The sequence below is a fragment of the Chlamydotis macqueenii genome, chromosome 4, assembly GCF_036417535.1.
Source record: "Chlamydotis macqueenii isolate bChlMac1 chromosome 4, bChlMac1.mat, whole genome shotgun sequence".
NCBI lineage: Eukaryota > Metazoa > Chordata > Aves > Otidiformes > Otididae > Chlamydotis > Chlamydotis macqueenii.
Window position 1 is genome coordinate 3,927,575 of NC_141559.1, and position 20,189 is coordinate 3,947,763.

At 50.8% G+C, this 20,189-nt stretch overlaps 1 protein-coding gene across 4 annotated transcripts in view; it reads left to right on the forward strand.

Moving 5' to 3' along the window:
* Positions 1-20,189, forward strand: part of SHROOM3 (shroom family member 3) — a 141,190-nt gene that overhangs the window by 113,235 nt on the left and 7,766 nt on the right. For all 4 annotated transcript variants that reach the window (XM_086747207.1, XM_086747208.1, XM_086747209.1 and 1 more), the window contains 4 exons: positions 6,572-6,703; positions 9,048-12,306; positions 15,323-15,399; positions 18,929-19,843. In XM_086747207.1, the coding sequence (XP_086603333.1) occupies positions 6,572-6,703; positions 9,048-12,306; positions 15,323-15,399; positions 18,929-19,843 (4,383 nt within the window). The remainder of the gene's footprint in view (positions 1-6,571; positions 6,704-9,047; positions 12,307-15,322; positions 15,400-18,928; positions 19,844-20,189) is intronic.

Consider the following 20,189-nt stretch of genomic DNA (forward strand, 5'->3'; position numbering starts at 1 on the left):
CCCCAGCCCCCCGAATGTATACATATGGGTACATACATTCAGCGCACACACCTAAAGACCCTTCTTCTCTCCCGTTTATCATTTCCATATTAGCACTTCGGTGTTGAGTTTGTTAGCGTTGCCTGTGATTTGTAGCCCTGTAACTCAGAGGACAGCCCGGCTACTGTCTGAAATGCTTGCCCTGAAAATCCCCTTGGTTACCTGCCGTGACTCATTGTCCACGTTACGTTTGGATAATCGGGCTCGCAGGGCAGCGTTTCTGCTGCCAGCCTCCGAGTTCCTCCGAAGCGCTGAATGAGACCGGGAAAACACATTCTTTCCATTGTTTCTAAGTCTCTCCTGTTGCAAGTTGCTGTGTGTTTGATATCAGGGTGCGCAAGAATCTAAGCTATGCTTGTTTTTCTGTCTTTTTAACTAATTTACTGACTGGAGAAGACTGAGGAAAAATTATTTGAATTAAGCCCGTTGGGCCAATTCATCAGTGTGGAAAAATCAATGCAGGTCTGTGATTTCTGCAAAGCCACGGGCAAGATGAGCCACTGTAAGGTGTGGCTGCTGAGATTTTCTTCCTGTGCTCGGAGAGATGGTGTGAATGCCAGGAGAAGACAGGAAATAATAGGGTCCTTCTCAAAGACTGTAAGTTAGTCAGCTGTCTGGCAAGTACTTTCTCAAAATAGAGATCTGAAATACTCTTTCTTCTGCAGTTTAAATCATACTTATGTTGCTTGGTAATTTATTTAAAAGAAAGCTGTCAGAAGATCCCAGTAGAGAAAAGTCCTTGAATCCAGTAATCAACACGAATGAAGTGTGTATACATCACCTCTCACACTAATAACCACAGCCCCGCGTTCCTGTTCAAGCCTGTTGGTCTGGTCAGTGTCAGGGGGCGTCAGCGGGACCCTTTCTTTGTGCAGGGCGAAGTCCTCCATCTGAATATTGCCTGTCAGACACGGGCAAAGGGAAAATGAAGCAGCAGCGCACGGCCCAGTTCCTAGCACTCCGCTCTGCGGTAGGCCCGTTGGCTGATTTAGTGTAAGTCACTTCACCTCCTGAGGCTGGAAAATTGATAAATACCCCTTCCTTGGATAAGACAGCCCCGGGGTCACCTAAGAAACCTGATAACACGAGGTGTGACATGCAAGACCAAGAATCATTAATTACAATGTTTGACTGTTCCTGAGTTCAACTAAGGAGTGACTGTTGCTCACAGCTGCCATCACCTCGGCGCGGTCCCTTCTGCAGCCTGGGGCAGAGGGCATTTCTTTCAAGAAAAGCCATCTTTGGTCTCCTGCAAACTCTGGCAAATTTTGCTGCAGCACTCAATGCTTTCAAGCCTCCTCAGCCATCCACCCCTTGTCCCTTACAGCGTGGCGAACATTGCTGTGCCCTCGATCGTTCCCTTCTGCAAACTAATCTTTCTGCACCGTTTTCCTCTGCCTGCTTTTGGTGCCAGGGAGAGAAGAGGAGGAACGGAGATGGGCTGTTTCCTGCATGTGGAGTTGGGAAAAATGGTAGAAAAAATCTGTATGTACATCGACGTACGTGGTTGTCATCTCTGCTTTTTCACAGGCTTTTCTTTCCAGTGGTGTGGTGGGGAGATTCTCCTGTAGGGCTGGCGATGGCAATGGTAGGAAATCTGAGCAGAAGCCTCTGATTCTCTGCGCCCTGGCCGCAGAGAGCCCTTAGCGAGCTTGGTACCTGTCTCCCAGTTCTGATGTGGCAGTCAGGGCCTGGTCTGACGCAACCCAGACACCCGAAGTGATGCCTGTCAAAGGGAAAAAAACAAATAGTGTCTGATATGTCAACTGGAAACAACACACAGGTATGACATCTGCCTGTGCTACTGGGAAGGGGGCCAGACTGGTCTGAGGTAGAGCCATGAACTCGGCTGGGGTATTTTTCTCAAGGCTTTAGTTTTTGGGTTTTTTTTTTTTTGTTTAAGACTGAGACTGCTAAAAACTGTGAGATATTCTGAAGGGATTCTCTGGGCATTAAGAGGAGTAGGGGGTGCAAATCTCCTTTATTGGTGAGAAGACACTCTTGCCCAAGAGCCATGATATGAAATATAATTTCATATATTTCAGATCTTTCTTTCTTTTTAGTCAAAATTCTTTCTCTTTCTTTTTAGTCAAAATTGTGAAGGGACAGAGCTCACTGCAGATCTCTCCTGCCCCAGAATTTACCAGAAGGGCTCTGTGAGCCTAAAAAGACAGACTCGGTGAAAGACACGTCAAGCTGACGCCATTATGGTCCGACTTCTTTCTAATTGGCCTCGTCTGTTATGCTTATTTTTAGAACCATGACTGAACCTTAATTAAGAGCGACATTGCTTTGAGTAGATTGCGGCCTCGCTCTGTCAAAATCCTAATAGGCTTCTGAGTGCTTTAGTTTTGCCTTCATCTCCTGCTTAATAGCTAGGCCTAGGGACTGCAGCGGCGCGTTGGGCGTCTGTAGAACGTATCCTTGTTACGCTGGCGCTCCTTTTGGATGTGGCCTGCCTGCAGACAGGTCCACAGCGGTGAAAACGCAGATTGTTGTTTGCGCTTTGTGTTTATGCAGGTACACAGTCCCCCTTGGAGCGTACGCACAAATCGCTATGACCGGAGCCTCTCCGTACAGAAACAGCCTACTGCACTGTACAGCGAGGTGCAGCTCAGGGCGTACACCTCTGCCACAGATTTTTTATTAGTTTAGAAATATCTCTAGCTTGACATCTTAGAGGATAACATGGTAAGGGTGGGCAGCTGCCTTCCTGGCTTTTTTTCTTGTGACTTAGCACCTGGGATTGCATCCGAGAGGCACAAGCTTTGCGCTTGCATCCAGATCTTCCTTCTCTTCTACAGGAGGAGGGTCTCTGCTGCTGGGCCCCCCTCCCTTTCCACCTCCCTAGATGACCAGGCCAGGCCATGGCTATCCCTTCCAGCTTCAGCAGCCTCCCACACAGCCACCTGGCCCGTACGGCTGCTGGGGGAGCGCACGTCCACAGGGATTGTGGTTCTCTGATAGCACAGAGTGACCGTCTTGGCCTCAGGTGTCTTCTCTGTTTCTTCCCCTCTTTCTTGGGCTCATTAACACCAGCAGCTGGTCAAAACCAGGCTTAGGAAAAGGGAAACTTCTTCTAGGCAAATGTAGAAAAAATGAGAATGGCAATTTGAAGAAGCTAGGTTGTTTGCTTTGTTAAAGATGGGCCTTTATACACAGAAATACCTGGGCGCTCTTGGAGGACGCTCCATTGCGAAGCGCGCAGGTTGTGCCTGTACTCTGGCATCAGTAAGGAACAGGATGTAAAGAACAGAAAAGAGACTGGATACTGGATTCTTCTGGATGGTTTTAGTTTGTAACCTGGGGAAAAAGATAAATGAACGTCTGAAGAAAGCTTCAGACGGCCGTTCTTTAGATGCTGATTCATTTGCAGAGTTAGCGCCAAGGTATCCTTGTAAAGCTCCATTACTGTTTTGCTTACAAAGCGTAAAAATAATCTACAGAGGTTACAGAGGAAAACACGTTCAGCTCTTCCTAATAAGAGAGAAGAGCTACAGAGCTATTAATGGTAAAAGGCCTCAGAAACGTCGGAACGGTCCAGCCCAGACTGCAGCCAGCCTTTGCCAGACTGCGTTACAGGAGACTGCTAATGTGCCGGTCACGTTTCTGTCTGAAAATGCTGTGACTAGGATAGCAACAAGGAGCGCCCAGATAACAGCAGCTGGACAAGATTAAAGACTACTCTTTTCCCTTTGGTTTTCCAGTTTGCAGTGTGAATTTGGCAGTATCTGGTATGTAATCAGTGTTACAGCTGCCGTGGAGCCTAGTAAGATGCCAGCATTGCATCAAGGGCCACTGACTTCTCCGGGTTTCTTCGCTCTGAGGCGTTTGTTGTGATGCCAGCCTGACCTGGATGCCCAAGTTATCTGATCACTGGAGGTGTCCGTGAGGAACCGGGAGTCACTTTTCCAGCCTTGGCATTGACAACAGAGGGATCACTTTCTCCATTATCTGAAGTGGAGAATTTTTTAGTAATAGGATTGTCCAGACACTTTCTCAAGCATGGTACAGGTGCAACCCTTGAGGAACTAGTATAAAGGATAAGGGGATGCAGTTGTTTTGTTGTTGTTGGTGGTTTTTTTACAGTCCCGCATTTTGAAGTCCCACAGCCTCCTGGAACAGTGTCAGCTGTTGCTCCTGATTTCGTTCAAGGCAACTGAGCTACACCAAATATACCAGTTAAAAGATCTAATGATTCATTTGTCTTCACTCAAGTCAGGAATTAGCTGCTGCATTTGCGAGTTTTATCACTCAGCCAGTTCGTCTGGGATGAATCAGGATCTGACGTTGTGGGCTTTACAAAAACAGTTCTGCCCCACCTGCCAAAAAGAGTTGAATCTTGCACTGGTTTTTATAGCTTCTTGAAAGTTGTGCTCTGCAGTAAAGCAAGCGTAACCAAAAGCTGCTGCAAAATTGGCAGATGAGCCATGTTCAGCTCCCCCTCCACCTGTCATGGGAGATAGCTGTTCTCCTGTAGACACTGTGGTGCTCGCTGTTGTATTGCACTCCAGTTCCAGTTCTTTTCACTAATTAGGCAATAATAATTACATACTGAGCTTAGGGAAGTAAGGTGAAGTGAGGTGCTATTTTCAGGTGTTACCAAAGCGGGGAACCTCTTGGTGTTCCCTGAATGCCCACACAGAGGCACTGGCAGCGTGGGCTGTGCCTTTCTTTTACAGCCTCTGAGCTCCATCTCAAGGGGAGTCTTTTGGTTCACTTGGTGGGAACTGGATCAGGCCCTCTTTTCTCAGCACGCGTGTGCACAGAGACCCTCCGTACTGCCATCCTGCCGCCTCCTCAGAGATCACCTGCGAGGGTCTGCAACACGAGCTGGAGATCATGTGTGCCGCAGCACTTCCTCTCCTGGCTTAAGCTCGGCTAAGATTCGGTTACCCTTAATCCACATTGCCAGGATCAGGTAGGTGTGGAAACAATGCAAGGTTATCCCGCGCTGAGCTGGTACGGCATGTCTTCTGACTTAAATTCACGGCTTCGCTGGCCCCGTGTTACATTATTACAAGGATATCGACCAGAAGGGTTTAAAATACCTGTGGCTCAGAAGAGTGGCCACAATGCTCCCTTGCAGCGTTTTACTGATAACGTGCTTTGCTTGTGATCGTTCACTGTGCTTTCCCAAACAAAAAAAATAATGCTGCGGGCTCTTACTATGTGAAAATACAAAGAGAGTCTTCAAACCTCTGCGATGGAAGAGGCAAGAGTGTGGGTTCTTCTTAAGTTTTGTCAGCTTCTCATCCGGAGTGTTCAGCTTCTTCGTTTCTCTGGGCAAGGAGCTTAACAAAAGAGCTCTCTCTTAAACACACCTACACATGTCATGGTAAAACAGCGCTCGGTTCAGCTTTCCTTAAGACAAGCCTGTCACAACAAATGTTAAAAGGAATAGAACATCCCCTTTTCTTTCTTCTTTTAGCTGATGATGAGAGAATGACCTGTGCTTTTGAAATCTGTATGGAAAACCTCCTGGTGAGATGGTTCTGCCTCTCACTTTCTGCCAGTGCTGTTCCGTGTCTCAGAACAGCAGCCGGTGTCCATGTTAATTTGTGCTGGTAACGGATCTGACCCTAACAATCATTTTTTACTTTGTACATTTTCTCGTATTGTTCCTTTTCACAACCTTAGGCAGTACTGGAAGAGTGCTCTTTTGGCGTCTGGTTTATATCTGCAGAGGGCATTTTAATCTAGTTACTGACTTATTCAGGACGTGCTGTCCTGTGACATTTTCAGTGAGACAAACACTTTAAAGATGCATCGTATCCTCCTTTTGCATTTCTGCTTTATAGGTAGTCAAGGTTGTCCTGTGGGCTGTCACCTTTGGGACTTCAGCGGTACACAGGGCCAGTGCTCGTCCTTCTCACAGGAGGAGTTAGAAGCTGCAGAGACGAGTGCTAGAGCAGCGGCGGCTGGCTGGCTGCAAGGCTCTGTGGGACGCGAAGGATGCACATTGCTGGCACTTGGTTGTCACGTCTCTTCCTGCATTTTTGTCAACACTGAGGAGATCAAAACAGTGTTGTGCAGGCTTCCACCCCCTCAGAGTATTTGATTCTTTAGATGACTTTGCCAGCTGTCACTTTAAAAAAGAAGGGAACCTTTTGAGAAAAGCGCTCTTTCAGCATCCTTAAGAGTCACATGCGGCCGCCCTGCTCGATGCATCATGTGGGAGTCCACTCGCAGCCAGGTCTGTAAACTGATCCCTGTGAATGGGCCCCCAGGCTCGTCCCGGGGAGCAAGGCTTCTGGCTGGGAGGTAGAGGGGAAGACCCCTCCCGTTCAGTGATAACCCGCTTGTCTGCCCGTGCCTGTTGCCTTGCAGATATGAGGGGGAGCGTGCTGTGTGAGTGTCACAAACGGTGTGTGGTTACTGCTTGATCCGCTTGGAGGAGACAAGAACGTAACAGTGAAACAGAAGTGAGCAGGAGCAATTGTAAATGTGGCTGTTGGTGTTATTTCACGTTCATTTTCCTGGGAAGAGCTGGCCTGTTGCTGATGTGCAAACTCCTTCTGCTTTTCCCTAGGCGGAGTGAAACTCCAGGCCGACCTCACTCCTGGCATTCAATCAAACTTGCGGAGCACCAACCCGATCCCAGCATGATGCAAATATCTCAGGGTACGCTTGGCACCCCTTGGCATCAGTCCTACCACTCCAGGTAAGTGCTGCACAGCTGTGGTCCGGTGCTGAGTAGGCAGAGGTGTAAAGCAGTGTGCATTTTTCTTTTAGTATCGTTTGCCTTGTTTTCACATATCTCCCATGCGTGTAGAAACCAGGCTCCCAAGCTAGCCTGTCTCTAAACTACTCCCCTAGTCTGACGTCCTCCTTCTTTCCAGTGTCACATTGGCTTCAGGATGCTCGAGGATATGTCTTGATGGTAGACAGATCAGGGCCTAAATCTAGAGCACAGGAGTGAAGGAAGGGGACAAAAGATGTGGTGGAAAAATGTTTCCAGTTGCCTCCATACAGCTGGACAGGTTTACGAACACCAGGGTTAGGATTAGAGTTAGGAGGGCTTCAGTTCCTCTTTGGTTACCCATATAAAGCGGCCATGTTTTCTTCCTTTAAGTGTGATTAACAGCTAGGAAATTAATTGCTTTAAAAATCTCCCTTCCCGCCAAGACGGGAGCCCACTGTCAGGATGTCAGTGCAGCTTTCCATGGATCCGGATGCAGGAGCTGGAGTCCTGCTCTGCATCCGGGGACCATCCCCATGTAGAAACACAGGATGGCTGTTTTCCCAGCAAAGGAAAAGAGATCCAAAGCCAAAATTAGCCTATTAAAAAAAAAAAAAAGGAAGAAAAGGGTGTAGGTAGCAGGACAACTGTGCCTGTCAGCATTTCTGAGCCGCTCTCAGGAGCAGCCGATGGTAGCGCATCACCAACGATACTCCCAGGGTGAGAAGTTCAGCGAGGGATTCCTGGGTTTGGCAGTGGCTTTCTGCAGGGGTCAGCTTTATCCCGACTGTACGTGCACGGCTCTTTCTGTAAGAAGTTAGCACAGTGGTTTATCAGTGAGGAGATGGTTGCAGAAGACATGTTATGTTCATCTCTGGCCTTCAGCGTAGGTCATGCTGTAGCGTATTCATTTCTCACCGAGGGCCGTTGCTTCCCAGGCACAGCTCCTGGCAGAGCCTTGGTAGCTTGGCTCTGTCTCCTGGGTGCTTGAAGAGGAGCACGGGGAACATCTAGTGGCCACCTGGCCAGGGCTGCGCTGGCATTGCCAGGGAGATACTTTAAACTAAAAAAGTGGTGCATTTAAACGAGTAAAGTAGCTTTATCTTGACCCTTGTCAAGGAGGGGGTTGTTACCGAACACACTTGCAAGCTCCTTGCTTCCCAGGGCTGCTGTGCATCCTTGGCTCCCCTGCTGCGTGGAACTGGTTTGGTTTTGTTATCCCAGTGGAGCAAAGCACGCAGAAGTGGAGCTTGCCTTTCCCTGGGCCAGCTGAGGCTGCAGCTTGCACCCTGGAAAACCCGAGCTCCTCTCGGTTTGAGCCTTGCCGTGCGGCTCTTCGCCTGGGGCAGCGGGCTTTCCTTTCCTGGTGCTTTCCTGTGGCTCTGCCAGCACAGCGCGTGTAGCTGCACAGGGAACTGCAGAAAGCGCCATCTAAGGGAGGGGAGCTGGGAACAGAGGGAAGAAAAGGGAAGTCCTCAAGATACGCTCCTCAGTGCATTTGTTGGAATCTGGGAGGAGAGATTAGCCAGAGGAAACTCCACGTAAATTTGCGATATCCCCGTGTGAGATGTGAAAAGAACTGTGGCTGGCACAAGGAACTCCCTTCCCATTGACAGAAAGATCTCTGGCTATCCTTCTTTTTGAGCACATCTCTGGTGCCATGAGCCCTCTTTTGACACACGTGTATCTCCGAGCAGGTGCCAAGGTGTACCTGCACCTGCTGAGCTACATGAGGAGGCGGCTGTAGAGACTTCCCGGGCCGGTCTCAAACTCCTTCTGTTGTTGCACCCCCGCTTGCCTCCACGCACAAACACATGCATCGCTTCTCTGTCTTGTCAGTTTAGTTTTCTCGCAGCAAACAAACTATCCTTGGGACAGCTGAATTTCCAGGAAGCCTGCCAGGGCATAGCCTTCATCTCCATAAAAAGAAATGAAATGGGAAAAAAATAAAGAGATTAGATTCCCCCCAGAACGCCTCTCGTGCTTCTCTCCTCCTCCTCAGTGGCGTCGGCGCTCATTCAGCTTTCCAAGTGCTTTGGATAGGTCGGATGGGTGGGGCTGATCCTCCCTGGCTCCAGCGATGCACTGTCTCGCTGTCTGCATTTCTCTCCCACCCCTCTGTGGTAAATAAGCGATGTGTTGCAATGTCAAGCAGTTCCTCTTTGTGAACTGTGATGACTGCGAACGGGGGATGGAGTAAGGCCCAAATATGGGTTTTCATCTGCACTTCTCAAAACTAAACATCTTACTTCTGAGCTCACTTATAAGTTGTTGTGCCTCTCCTCTGCTGACAGTGGGTTTTTACTCTTCTCTCGCTCTTCCCCAGCTCCTCAGCCGGTGATCTCTCTGGCTATGAGCATGGCTATCTGAGGAGAAGTCCTGACCAGTACAGCTCCCGGGGCAGCATGGAGAGCTTGGACCACTCCTCCCCTGGCTACCACCCTTGTCACCTGTCCCCGGCCAAATCCACCAACAGCATCGACCAGCTCTCCCACCTCCACAGCAAGAGAGACTCTGCCTACAGCTCCTTCTCCACCAACTCGAGCATCCCCGAGTACCCCACCGCTCCCTTCAGCAAGGAGCACTCCTGCTCCACGGACACCGTGCACTCCCGAGGCGGCCTGCAGGAGGGGATGAGGCAAGCCGACATCAGGTACGTCAGGACAGTCTACGACGCCCAGCGAGGGATCTCCAAGGAGTACGAGGTGAAGTCCTCTGCCTTGCTCCCGAGCTGCGAGGCCCGGGCCTCGCTGGACGGCCGCGGCCACGGCAGGCTCCACGGCTTCAGCCAGCACAACGCGGCTCCCTCCTGGGCGCAGCTAGGCCAGGGCTCCTTGGACAGCAAGAGCCAGCCCCACAAGGGACCTCCCTTGCCTCCCACTCGCAGCGACAGCTACGCAGCCATCAGGCATCACGAGAGGCCCAGCTCGTGCGCTGGCCTTGATCTGAGCAAGCCTGGTCGAACCCAGCCAAAAGGGGCCTGGCCTCCCTTTGGCAGCACCCTATCCCAGGGACCGCTGGTGAAGACCCCCTTTGGAGAAGGGCATCTGCACACTGTGGTGGAGAAGAGCCCAGAGAGCAGCCCCACCGTGAAGCCCAAGCAGACCTACTCCCAGCCAGCCCAGCCGGGGCAGCCCCTGCTTCCTACTGGTGTCTACCCAGTACCTTCCCCAGAGCCGCACTACGCCCAGGTGCCCCAGCCTTCTGCGAGCAATAACGGGACGCTTTATCCAGCTCTGGCCAAAGAAAGTGGGTACTCTCCGCCTCTTCCAGTCTCTTACGACAAGGCCGTAGCCGGCAGCACCCTGGGCTTTGATGAGAATGGAAACCAAAGCACTACAAACAGATCAACCATCTTCTACCAGCCCCCAGTGGCTGAGAGAAAGCACGATGCCGCAGCGAAACTTCTCCAGCAAAAACCTCCCAGCACGGCAGCCCCAGAAATCTGCCTGACCACGTCGAGAAAGGAGGAGTTGTTACCGCCTTACAAGGTAGCACACAGCAACCGAGATGCCGCAAGTACCGCACAGGCCTCCAAACACAGTTTTCAAGCTCCGCAGCCCCAGCCGAGGGATGCTGGTGAGAGAAAAACCCATTACCAGCCCAAAGAGGACTGGACGGCTGAATCCCAGGAGGACAAAAATGGCAACGCACAGATAAACGAGAGAGACGCTGCTGCCCACCACCCGTGGGGTCACAGCAAGGCCAAGCAGTATGACTTCTCCTCCTTGCAGAACATCCCAGAGAGCTTCAGGAGGCAAAGCAGCTCCGAGCTGAAAGAGATGCAACCGGGAGAGGGTTATTCCAACCCCAAACTGTCCTTCTTGAATAGCAGCAGCAGAAAGGAGAAGGATCACAGGGGACAAGGCCACAAACAGTGGAGTGACGTGGACCCGCCGGCCTTTGCGAGGCAGGAGGAGGAGGGCACAAGCGTGACTCCCTTTCATGCTGCCGAGCCAAAGTGCGAAGAGCACCCTTCTCCGCAGCACCCAAAGACCTCTGATTTTGGGAGGAGCCGCCTCAGCTCTAGCAGCACCCAAAGCTTTCCCTACGGCAAACCGGACGCTGGCAAGCCCCGCTGCTCGGTGCTGGAGAAGGTCAGCAAGTTTGAGCAGCGAGAGCAAAGCACTGACCGGCCCCAGAGCGCTGGCGTTCCCAGCTTCGGCCAGCACTACGGGCCGAGCAGGACGAGCCAGCCCTCCAGCGCGAGGTGCTCTCTGAACAGCGTGGAGGACATGAGGACCAAGTTCCGTGAGCCCAGCCAGCTGCCCAGTGAGCTGGGCAGGGTCTCCAGCCCCTCCGTCAGGAACGGGAAGCTGGAAGAGGCTGACTGGCACCCCGTAGAGCTGCAGATGGCAGCTTCGGTGAAGCAGGCAAGACCCAGTGAATATTACAGCTTGTGTCCTGAAAATGAGGTGCAAATAAGGACGGCGCAGCTTCTGAGGAGTAAAAGCACGTTTCAGCTGGGAGGTGAGCTGGAGAAGGAGATCCTCTGGAAGGATAATGTCCAGGATGCCCACGGGTCACAGCTGGACACCCCGTTTAACAGGGCCTACAGGAACAGCATTAAAGATGCTCAGTCCAGGGTGCTGAGGGCCACTTCCTTCCGTCGCATCAGCCCCCCGTTCGGGAGCACACCCAAGAGGACAACCCAGAGACCTGCCTCAGCCCACGTGGGTCTGAGGAGCACGGCGGCATCTCCCCACACCCCAAAGGAAAGGCACAGCGTCACGCCGACAGAAGGCAGCCTCTCCGCTCTGGACTACACGAAGACACAGCACATCTTGCGCATCGGGGGCCGAAAGCGGCTGACGGCAGAGCAGAAGAAGCGGTCTTACTCGGAGCCGGAGAAGATGAACGAGGTGGGCATCTCTGATGGGGAGCCATCGCCTTTCTCCTTCCAGAAGAAAAGCCTCCATTTTGTCTTCCCGGAGAACACGGTGGCTGACCGGCGTAAGATCTTCGAAAGGGACAGCAAAGGTTCTTCCACAGTCAGCCTCTCCAAGCCGGAGCTGAAGCAACTCCAGCAGAACGCCCTCGCTGAGTACATCGAGCGCAAAACAGGGAGACGGCCGTCCTCGCAAGATGTCGGACTGCTGAGGGAGCGCTCCCACAGCTCCTTCCTGCAGGCAGGTGGCCCAGACAGCCAGAGCCTTTCCTCCGCCTCCAGCATGAATTCCCTCCAGGACCAGAACCTCTACCGCCGGAGAGAGTCTGTAGAGCGGATATCCAGGACGGGGAGGATATCTTCTACCCTTCCTCCAGGGCTGATGGGCTGCTTCGACGTGAGCGGAGATGAGAAGAAAGGGCGCCAGGACAGCTTGGTCACGAGCCGACCGAAAACAGAGAGGTGCCGGGATTACAGAGCCAAAACGGAGCTCACCAAAGGCACGCAGACAGACCCTCTGGGCACGCAGAGCCGGCCTTGCTACGGGAAGCAGGAGCAGGTCTTTGAAACACCATCCTCTGCCAGGAAATCTGGGAAATCGGTGTCTGTGGAAGACTTGCTCGATAGAAATGACAATCAGAAAGTCCCTGTGCACATACGTTCCAGATCGTCTCCCACGGCGGATAAGAAACACCAGGTATGTGGAAACCAAATCGCGCGTGCAGGCAAGCGGGGCTCTCTGAACCAGGGCGAGAGGGGGACAAACAACACTCAGTCATGGCGATTACTGTGTTCGTTAGAGGGAGGTGAAATGCCTGTTGAGATAGAGACCGTTTATTGTGTTTACATTACCAGGATGCTGCTTTAAATGCTTGCCGGTGGGATACCGCTTCTGTCAGCTTTCTTACTGCTGGAGCTATTGCAGGGATTTCAGGGATGCTGGGATCTCAGTGCTGGCAGCATGCACGTGTTCTGGCTGCTCCTGACATCCTGTCTGAGGTGTCCCGTTCTTACCAGCCAGCATCACCGGAGAAGCACCCATCGCCTTTCTGGTGGGGTCTGCAGTTAAGGCGGTGATGCGCTGTTGCTGCTGTTCTGCCTTACCCCACTTCCCCGGTGCAAAGTAGAGAAGATTAAAGGCTGCTTGAAATTGCCCTGGCTCCCACTGTGCCTGACAGTGCTGGGAAACGCTGGGCGGAGGCGCTGCCAAGTAACCGCTATGGTTTTGCCTCCAGCCCTGGAAGGAAACATTGCAGAGAAAACTTAGCAGAGACCCTGGCCGCTCTTTCCATGTCCCCTGCTTGGTGGTTGGGAACATGGCACTGATGTCACAAATGGGGAATTCAACTGACTCTGATGATGGTAAATAGTAGAAACAGGCTAACTTCTTAAAGAACAACTGGCTGAAATCTGGTCAGGCAGATTAAAGTAACTGCAACTGGTCGAGCCGTACGGATTTACAGCAGTGGTGGATCTGCTGCCCCATCCCCGTTTCCACACCGGGCTCCATTCATCACAAGGAGAGGGAGGAAACAGCCAAAATGTGTGGACAGGCTCTTCACTCAACATACTCCGAGTGTTTGGGCAGTCTCGCATATTTACGGGGAAGCTGAGATCCAGGACACCTCCTCCTTCTCTTGCACCTGCTGCTGGCCCAGAACAGATGATCTAGGTGCACCGAAGTGGTCCTGAGGCAAGTAACGTCAAGGAGGCTCAGACACAGGCCAAACCAGGGTGTGGGGGAAGGAGCCGTCCTCCCAGACTCGTCGTGTCCTTCATTCGAAATGTCCTCCCTCACCAGGCCTCAGATCCCACACTACATTTTTAAACAGAATTAAAGCAGCAGCTTGCGAATATCAAATGACAGGAATGCATTTCCATAAGCACTGCTGTCTCATCCCATCATCAGGATTTTTCCACGCCAGCCAGGCAGCAGGCTCATCTGTGCAGTTCTGTCACACTTGCTGAACGTGAAGTCTTGCGTTCAGAAGGAGGACAGTCTTTAAGAAAGTTAGCGTGAAGGCCAAGCTGTGGCTCTTTCTCTGCCTCAGAATGGCAACAAAAACAGGCATCCAGAAAGAGAAAAATCACCAAAATGTACTTTTAAACGACAGGCTGGACGATCAGCAGCCCTAGTTCATTTTTACCCAGCAGGGGACATACAGAGTAGTTCTTAAGATCTTTATTTCCCCCTTCTTGGCTCATTTTTGGTCTTGCGTGTGTTCAGCAGCCAAAGCAGAGTGTCTGCCTGCTGAAGCTGACTGGAGGACGACGGTGAGCAGCAGCGCAGACCGCTCACGGGGTCTTAGTTCAAGTGTAGAAGAGGGGAGAGCCCCTACTGCTGTTTTCTGAGTGATTTAGCTGTGTCCACTTCTGGACTGAGGATTTAGTCCCACAGGCAGCGAGGCACTTGTGAAAATCCTGTTCTTAAATCCCAGTTCAAGAAAGCTGTTTGACTTCAGATATGTACACCGATCTCTAAGTGTCTGTCTGAAAGGGAAGTATATGTTGAAGTGTTCTCTTAATTGGGATTGTTTCTGATCTGCCTCCAATATGAAACCGCAGCTCTAAAAGCAGAGGACAAAGCCAGAGCAACGGGATGATTTTTTTTTTTTTTTAAATTCGTTTGGCCTTTTCAGACTTTTTGTAGGAAGTGTTTATTTCCAGCGTAGCAGCAGATTTCTCTGCCTCTCTGTGTATTTTCCAGGGCCTTGTGTACAGTGCCTGATGTTCCTTTCAGGCTGCGTATAAATCACATTGCCATGTCACTGCAGGAATTTGTTTAAAGATATAAGGAAATTGATAGCCATGTGGAATTATTAGCTCTCAGGCTTCAGAACGCATTCTTAGCCTGCCTTCCTTTCTGCTTTTTCAGTCTGTCTCAGCCTGCATATCTCAGCTCCTGGACTCCTAAATCAAGAGCTGCACTCACCCTCCCTCTGCAGCAACACTGACCAAAAAAGCAAATTACTGAGGGTGCGGGGAAGGGGGGCACTGAAATGCGCTCTGCTGGAAAGATCGTAGGGAGAAAATACTAACCTCTTCAAAAGAAGGCTTGGCATTTGCTTTCATGTCTCATAATAGTCTGGTGTCCTGTGGTGGGAGCTCTAGGGCAGAGGGAGTCAGATTCGCAAAGGTATTTCAGCTGCAAAATTTCTCTGGTTTTAGATGACATAAACACCCAAAGAGGAGGTGGTTTCTGCGCTTCGGCTTTCAGAAGAACCAAGTGCCGGACTTTGTGATGGTTTTCAGCACCTCTGGCTGTGGCTGGAGTGTCCAACCTTTGTGGCATCTGCAGTGTTTCTCTTTTGGCACTGGGCTTGGGCACAGATTGTTCACTGGTTAGCTTCCCCAGTTGAGGCTGCTGCAGTGGTGTCTCAGTTTCTTGCTTGCATGTAAAACAGAGGCGAATGCCCAGGTCCTGCTGATACCGTTGAGCATGTTCTTCGAAAAGGCAAGGACTTCTCAGAGGTTTTAAAAAAGCATTGCTCTGAATAAGTCTGCCTGTTGGTCCACAGTCCATCCAGGAAAAGGCAGACAGGTCCTCTGAGCAGGAGTGGGGTGCTGGAGAGCGGTACCCCACGCTAGAGTTTTCCTCCCATCTGTACATGGCACGTGCTGTGTTCTCTTCTTACTAGGGACCATCAGCGTTTTGTTATTTTGTTATTTTATTTTGCCTTCTGCTTGCTGCTAATCCTGTCTTTGCGCTCCAGGAGCTGCTGAGAAGAGAAAGCAGTGAATTTGGCCCCGTGGTGAGAGATCCTTTCTATGCGGTCAGCGCAGGAGCCAGGTAGGTGCATGTTAATGTCCCCATTGTCACTGCAGGGTCAGCTCTTGCTGTCCTGCTGCCAGCAGCAGCTGTCACGTGTTGTCTGTGTAAACAGATGGATTGTGACAAACTAGAGAAAACATCTGCCCGGACAAAGTTCTGGGTGTGCTGTGCCCAGCAGAGTTAGGAGGAGTAAGTTGCTGCGAGCTTTCTTTTTTTCCCCAATAGACATTAATTCACTAGCAAGTCCTCCTCGTGTTGTCTTGGAGCATGTTTCTGCCGCAAATTCCCAGTTACGTAACTTCCAAAACATGTTTGATCTGCTGTTGGAACTCACATCCAGATGCTATCGTAACTGAAGGCCTCTAAAGGAAAACGCACCTTGATGTCCCACTCTGCCTGGTTTTCTCCAGTCCAGGGTGCTGCCGCCCCAAAAGCGAGTGAGCATTTGCGTGGACTGAAACCAGGAGATTTCATTTATCTTGCCGAACTGGGAGCTTGGGTTAGGCTGCTGTCTTTGGGCAGGCAGGATATTTTGCTCGGCAACAGAGGAGAGAGAAATGTTTTTAAAAATCGAAAAGTGTAATCACAAAACTCATCATATTAGGACTTAGGTAACTATCCACTTAGCAGTGGATTGTGTTGAAGTTAACTAGGAACTGAAGTTGATCTTGCTGTATTTACATTTAAATAATAAATAGATGCTTGCCCTAAGCCCTGAGTGCCCAAACAGCTAACTCATATGACAGTAAAAACCGCCAAGAGGGACTAGAAGAATTATTCACGAAGGAGCTCTCTTTCTCACAAACACGCAGTAATGCCAGCCCACTCTGTTGTCACAGCGGGAGTTAACGCTGCTCTCTCCAGAGGTTTCCCCGTGCAGCTCCGGGTCAGGGAGCAACAGCTGGAAGTAGAGGGAGGCTCCTAGTCTAGCTGGATCTTACTTCTGACTGGCTGGCCATTTTTCCCCCTAAGAAGACATAAATGTTGTTTCAGAGGGCCTCAGTCTGCCTTCAGGCACAGCCTTTTATGATTATTGAAAACACACTCGTTTACTTTGATTTGGAATAACTTTTTCCTTTTTTTTTCCTAAGAGAACAATACAGCTGTTTTAGTTCATCCTGCCTCCCCGTTTCTTCCAGAGACGGCATTTCATCATTCTTCTCAATAACTACTTGCTGCTTCCTTTTTTTTTTCCCCAACCTATTTTCCAAGTAACGGAATTGAACACCCAGACAGAAAGCAAGTTTATTGGGGCACGAAATGTAGGTTTCTCATTTTCCTGCTTCACTGCACAAAGATTATTGGTATTCACTTAACAGTTTTATGACGTTTCTGCTGTGTAGGCATCCTGCATGCTCTGCCAGCACGTTTCTTCTGGGAGATGTGAGGTTGCTTCCCCTTCTTGGTCAGAATTGGGTTTCCCAAAAGATAGAATGAAAGGATGGGAGAAGACAGGAAAAAGCTCTTGGCTTTCAGGACACAGAGTCCCACTACACGGGCTGCAGGCCACTCCCTGTGAGCCTCAGCTGCTGAGTGATTTTTCTTATGTTACTGCACCTAACATGACCTGAGAGAGAATGGGAATGAGCTTTGGAAGGCAGAGGCCTCTGATCGTGCACTGCTGAAGCTGGCAGAGGTTTTACGTTCACCTCTCAGTGAGAAGGAGATCTGAATGCTCCGCAGACTGAAAGGGACAGACAGGCAGGGACCTTACCCGTGTGTCGGTGGTTCACAGAGGGAGCTCCACTGTTAGGATACTGTTGAGTGTTCCCCTGCCCCAGTGTGAGTGAGTATTTCACAGTCTGGTTCATGCGGGATTATTGCGGCATCTGTAATCATCCCGTAAGAGGTGCAGTCTTTGTCCTGTGACTGTCAGCCCAAAGTAGCTGGTTTTCCAGTTGGTCCTCTCACGTCTCACCATCACTATCCTATCACTGTCTGCAGTGTACTCCGTGCACGGGCCCTTCAGGGAAGGCGATCGCAGGCAGTAGGAATTATGCTTCTGGGTTCCCTGGGGACGCAGCTGCTTAATGTGCTGGCGAGGAGACGGGACCGTCCCTGCCACCTCTCCTGCTCAAGGAGGAAAGCTGTCACGTGGTGAAGTTACGGAAACCCTGGTCAGCAACCACTTGGTCCGCTCACACGTGCTGCGTGACTTACAGTGTGCGCTCTTCCGCTCCTCCCCAGGTGTCATACACGAGCTGTCTCGTAAGCACTGCTGGGAACAGTTACTGCTCCACCCCTTTCAGAATCCACAATTGCTCCCACAGTAGGAGAGATCTTTCAATTAGAGAATTACCATCTGGTGTTTCTGACAAACACTGAGCATCTGAAAAGAATACACATTGCTACTGTCCAGGAACCACAGACAATACCAAGAGCAGTCTGTCTGGGAAGCTTCCCCACCCCCAGGCAAAGGCTGCCAAATTCTATTCTGGGTTACACCAGAATAAAGCCGGAACGACCCACGTCTTTGACAGAGCTCTTCTTAATTTGTACCAGGACGTGTGAGAGCAAATTTGGGGCCCAAACATCACAGATTGGCAGCGTTGGATTATTTGAACAGTGCATCTCAAGAACAGAAAATGTATTGGCAGCAGAGCTTTATTGTATTTTATTGTTTTATGGTACAGCCTCGTGTTTTTAGGCCATCTTCTCTTGCATCTGCTAGCGCTATTATTACTGCTCCTTTTGTTTTCCAGCTAAATAGCTGTATGGGCAAGTAGGCTTGGCGATGTCTTCTGAGCGGGATCCTCACTCCAAAGGCCAGACACTGTTTCTCAGGCTCACATGAGAATGTCTTAAAAGACCTAGAAAGAATAATTCAATCTGCTGGCTTTGCAGCCTTTACATCCATTTGCAGTTGAAGTGTATCGGCGTTGGTTTTTGTAACACTGTCCTGTCTGAGCAGAGCTCTTTTTTCTAACAGGATTCCAAGGTAGCAAGAGGTTTTTTTTTTTTCTTTTTCTCTGCAGTCAAAACAGTGCATGTTTTGGCCTCACTTTGTTCTTGGAGACAGTTGAATCGTTTTAATGGCACCTTTCCAAAAGGAGCAGATAACGTTATGGGAATTTTTGGCCCATGAAGCTGACATTCTTAAAATAATCAGCAATTGAGAATGAAGCTTGACGGTAGATAATGTCAGGAGTCTAGTAGTCTATCTTACAGCGGTTACTACTAGCCCTGTCTGTAACAAACACAATTCAAAGCCAGGCTGGAAAGGAAGCCAGGCATTTAGGTTTTCCTAATTTTTTTTTATTAAGTTATTGCTGTGACGCTTGCTCCATGTGCACACATGTGTGTGATCCAGCACACGCTGAAAATGATGGGCGGCGGTGAGTGGGAATGGATCTGGCTCTATGACCCTAGCATTAGTGGACTGGATTTTACTACCAGTTTCAAAACACAACTGCACCTCACCTAGATCAGCACGCACTGACCCAGGCCTCTGATACGGTTGCATAATTTGCTCATTAAGGAGATGCACAATAGCTTGTCTTGCTCATTGATTAATTATTAATCTTACGGTCTGTCTCTTGGTATTCAGGTCTTTCAGCAAGAAAGAAAGAAACCACTCAGAAAAAATGGTGTTCACAAGTTATTTTCCCCATCCTCACCGCAGCAGCGAGGTTGTCACCGGGTCTGCCGCGCTGACCGAGAACCATAAGCTCTCAGAACTTTCCGGGCCGGATAGCAGGACTTCTGCATTTGTCCCATCCCCAACAGAGGCAAGGAGTCACTATCCTGAGCAAAAGCAAGGCTTTAAGCCCTTGTTCCTTAACCTTACTCCTGGATCTGGCCAGTCTTCCCCCAATACGCCCACCCAGACCCCCTCAGACTTCCAGAGCGCAGGTGATGGCCAGGCTGTGAGACAGCACCATGCCAAACGAGATGCTGTTCCCCCTGAGGGGAACGCTGATATTCAGACACAATCCTTGGATGCTGTCCAGGATAGATCCCCCGAGACTCCCACAGAAGAAATGATGTGGAGAAGGAAAGCCGGGCTGCCTCACAGATCCCTCCCACCCAAAGTGGTGTGGGCTCATTCGGTCAAAGACAACAGCTACCCAAGGGCTATGGTGTCTCCTCCAGCAGCTGTGTCAAAGTTCTCCCAGAGGTGGCAGTCCCTGCCGACACAGAGCAGCACTTCTTCTGACCCAGAGACTCCTTCTCCCCAGGGGACAACCCATCTCCGCATCTCGGAGTCGGGCCTGCAGCTTACGCCCCCACCATTGCCGCAGGACGATGAAGACGACGAGGTGTTTGTCATGCCTTCTCAGCCCGGTGTCGTTGCTCCATCCTTCTCACCCCCACTGCCATCCCGTCCTCTTCCTGAGCTGAGCTCTTGCACTTCTGCGAACGGCACGGAGGAATTCCCACCTCCTCCCCCACCGGTGGCACTTGAGGGGAAGGGGGCAGCTGGAGACAAATCCACCGGGCTCCCAGAGGAGGCTGAAGTGAGGTAAGGGAGGGCTGTAACGCAGCGTCTGGGGAGTCGTAGGGCCATATACAGTAAGATATGCGGGGCTCCAGACAAACGGGACTGAGCTCAGCGTGCCGCGACGACCCACCCACAGCTGCTGGCCGGGGGGGGAAGCTTGCAGAGCGCACAGGTTGTCAGGGCAGAGGGACAGACAGACAGACGGAGTCGCTGCTGCTAGGCTTAGCTGGCTGCCAGGGCCGGGGCAGGGCACCAGGCAAGAAGGCAAAAGGCTTTGCGGCCCATCAGCAGGTGCGCTGACGGGTGCTAAGCCAGCAAGGCAAAGGGGGTTTTGGGTGGGAAACTATCCTGGTCTCGTTCTTCCTGC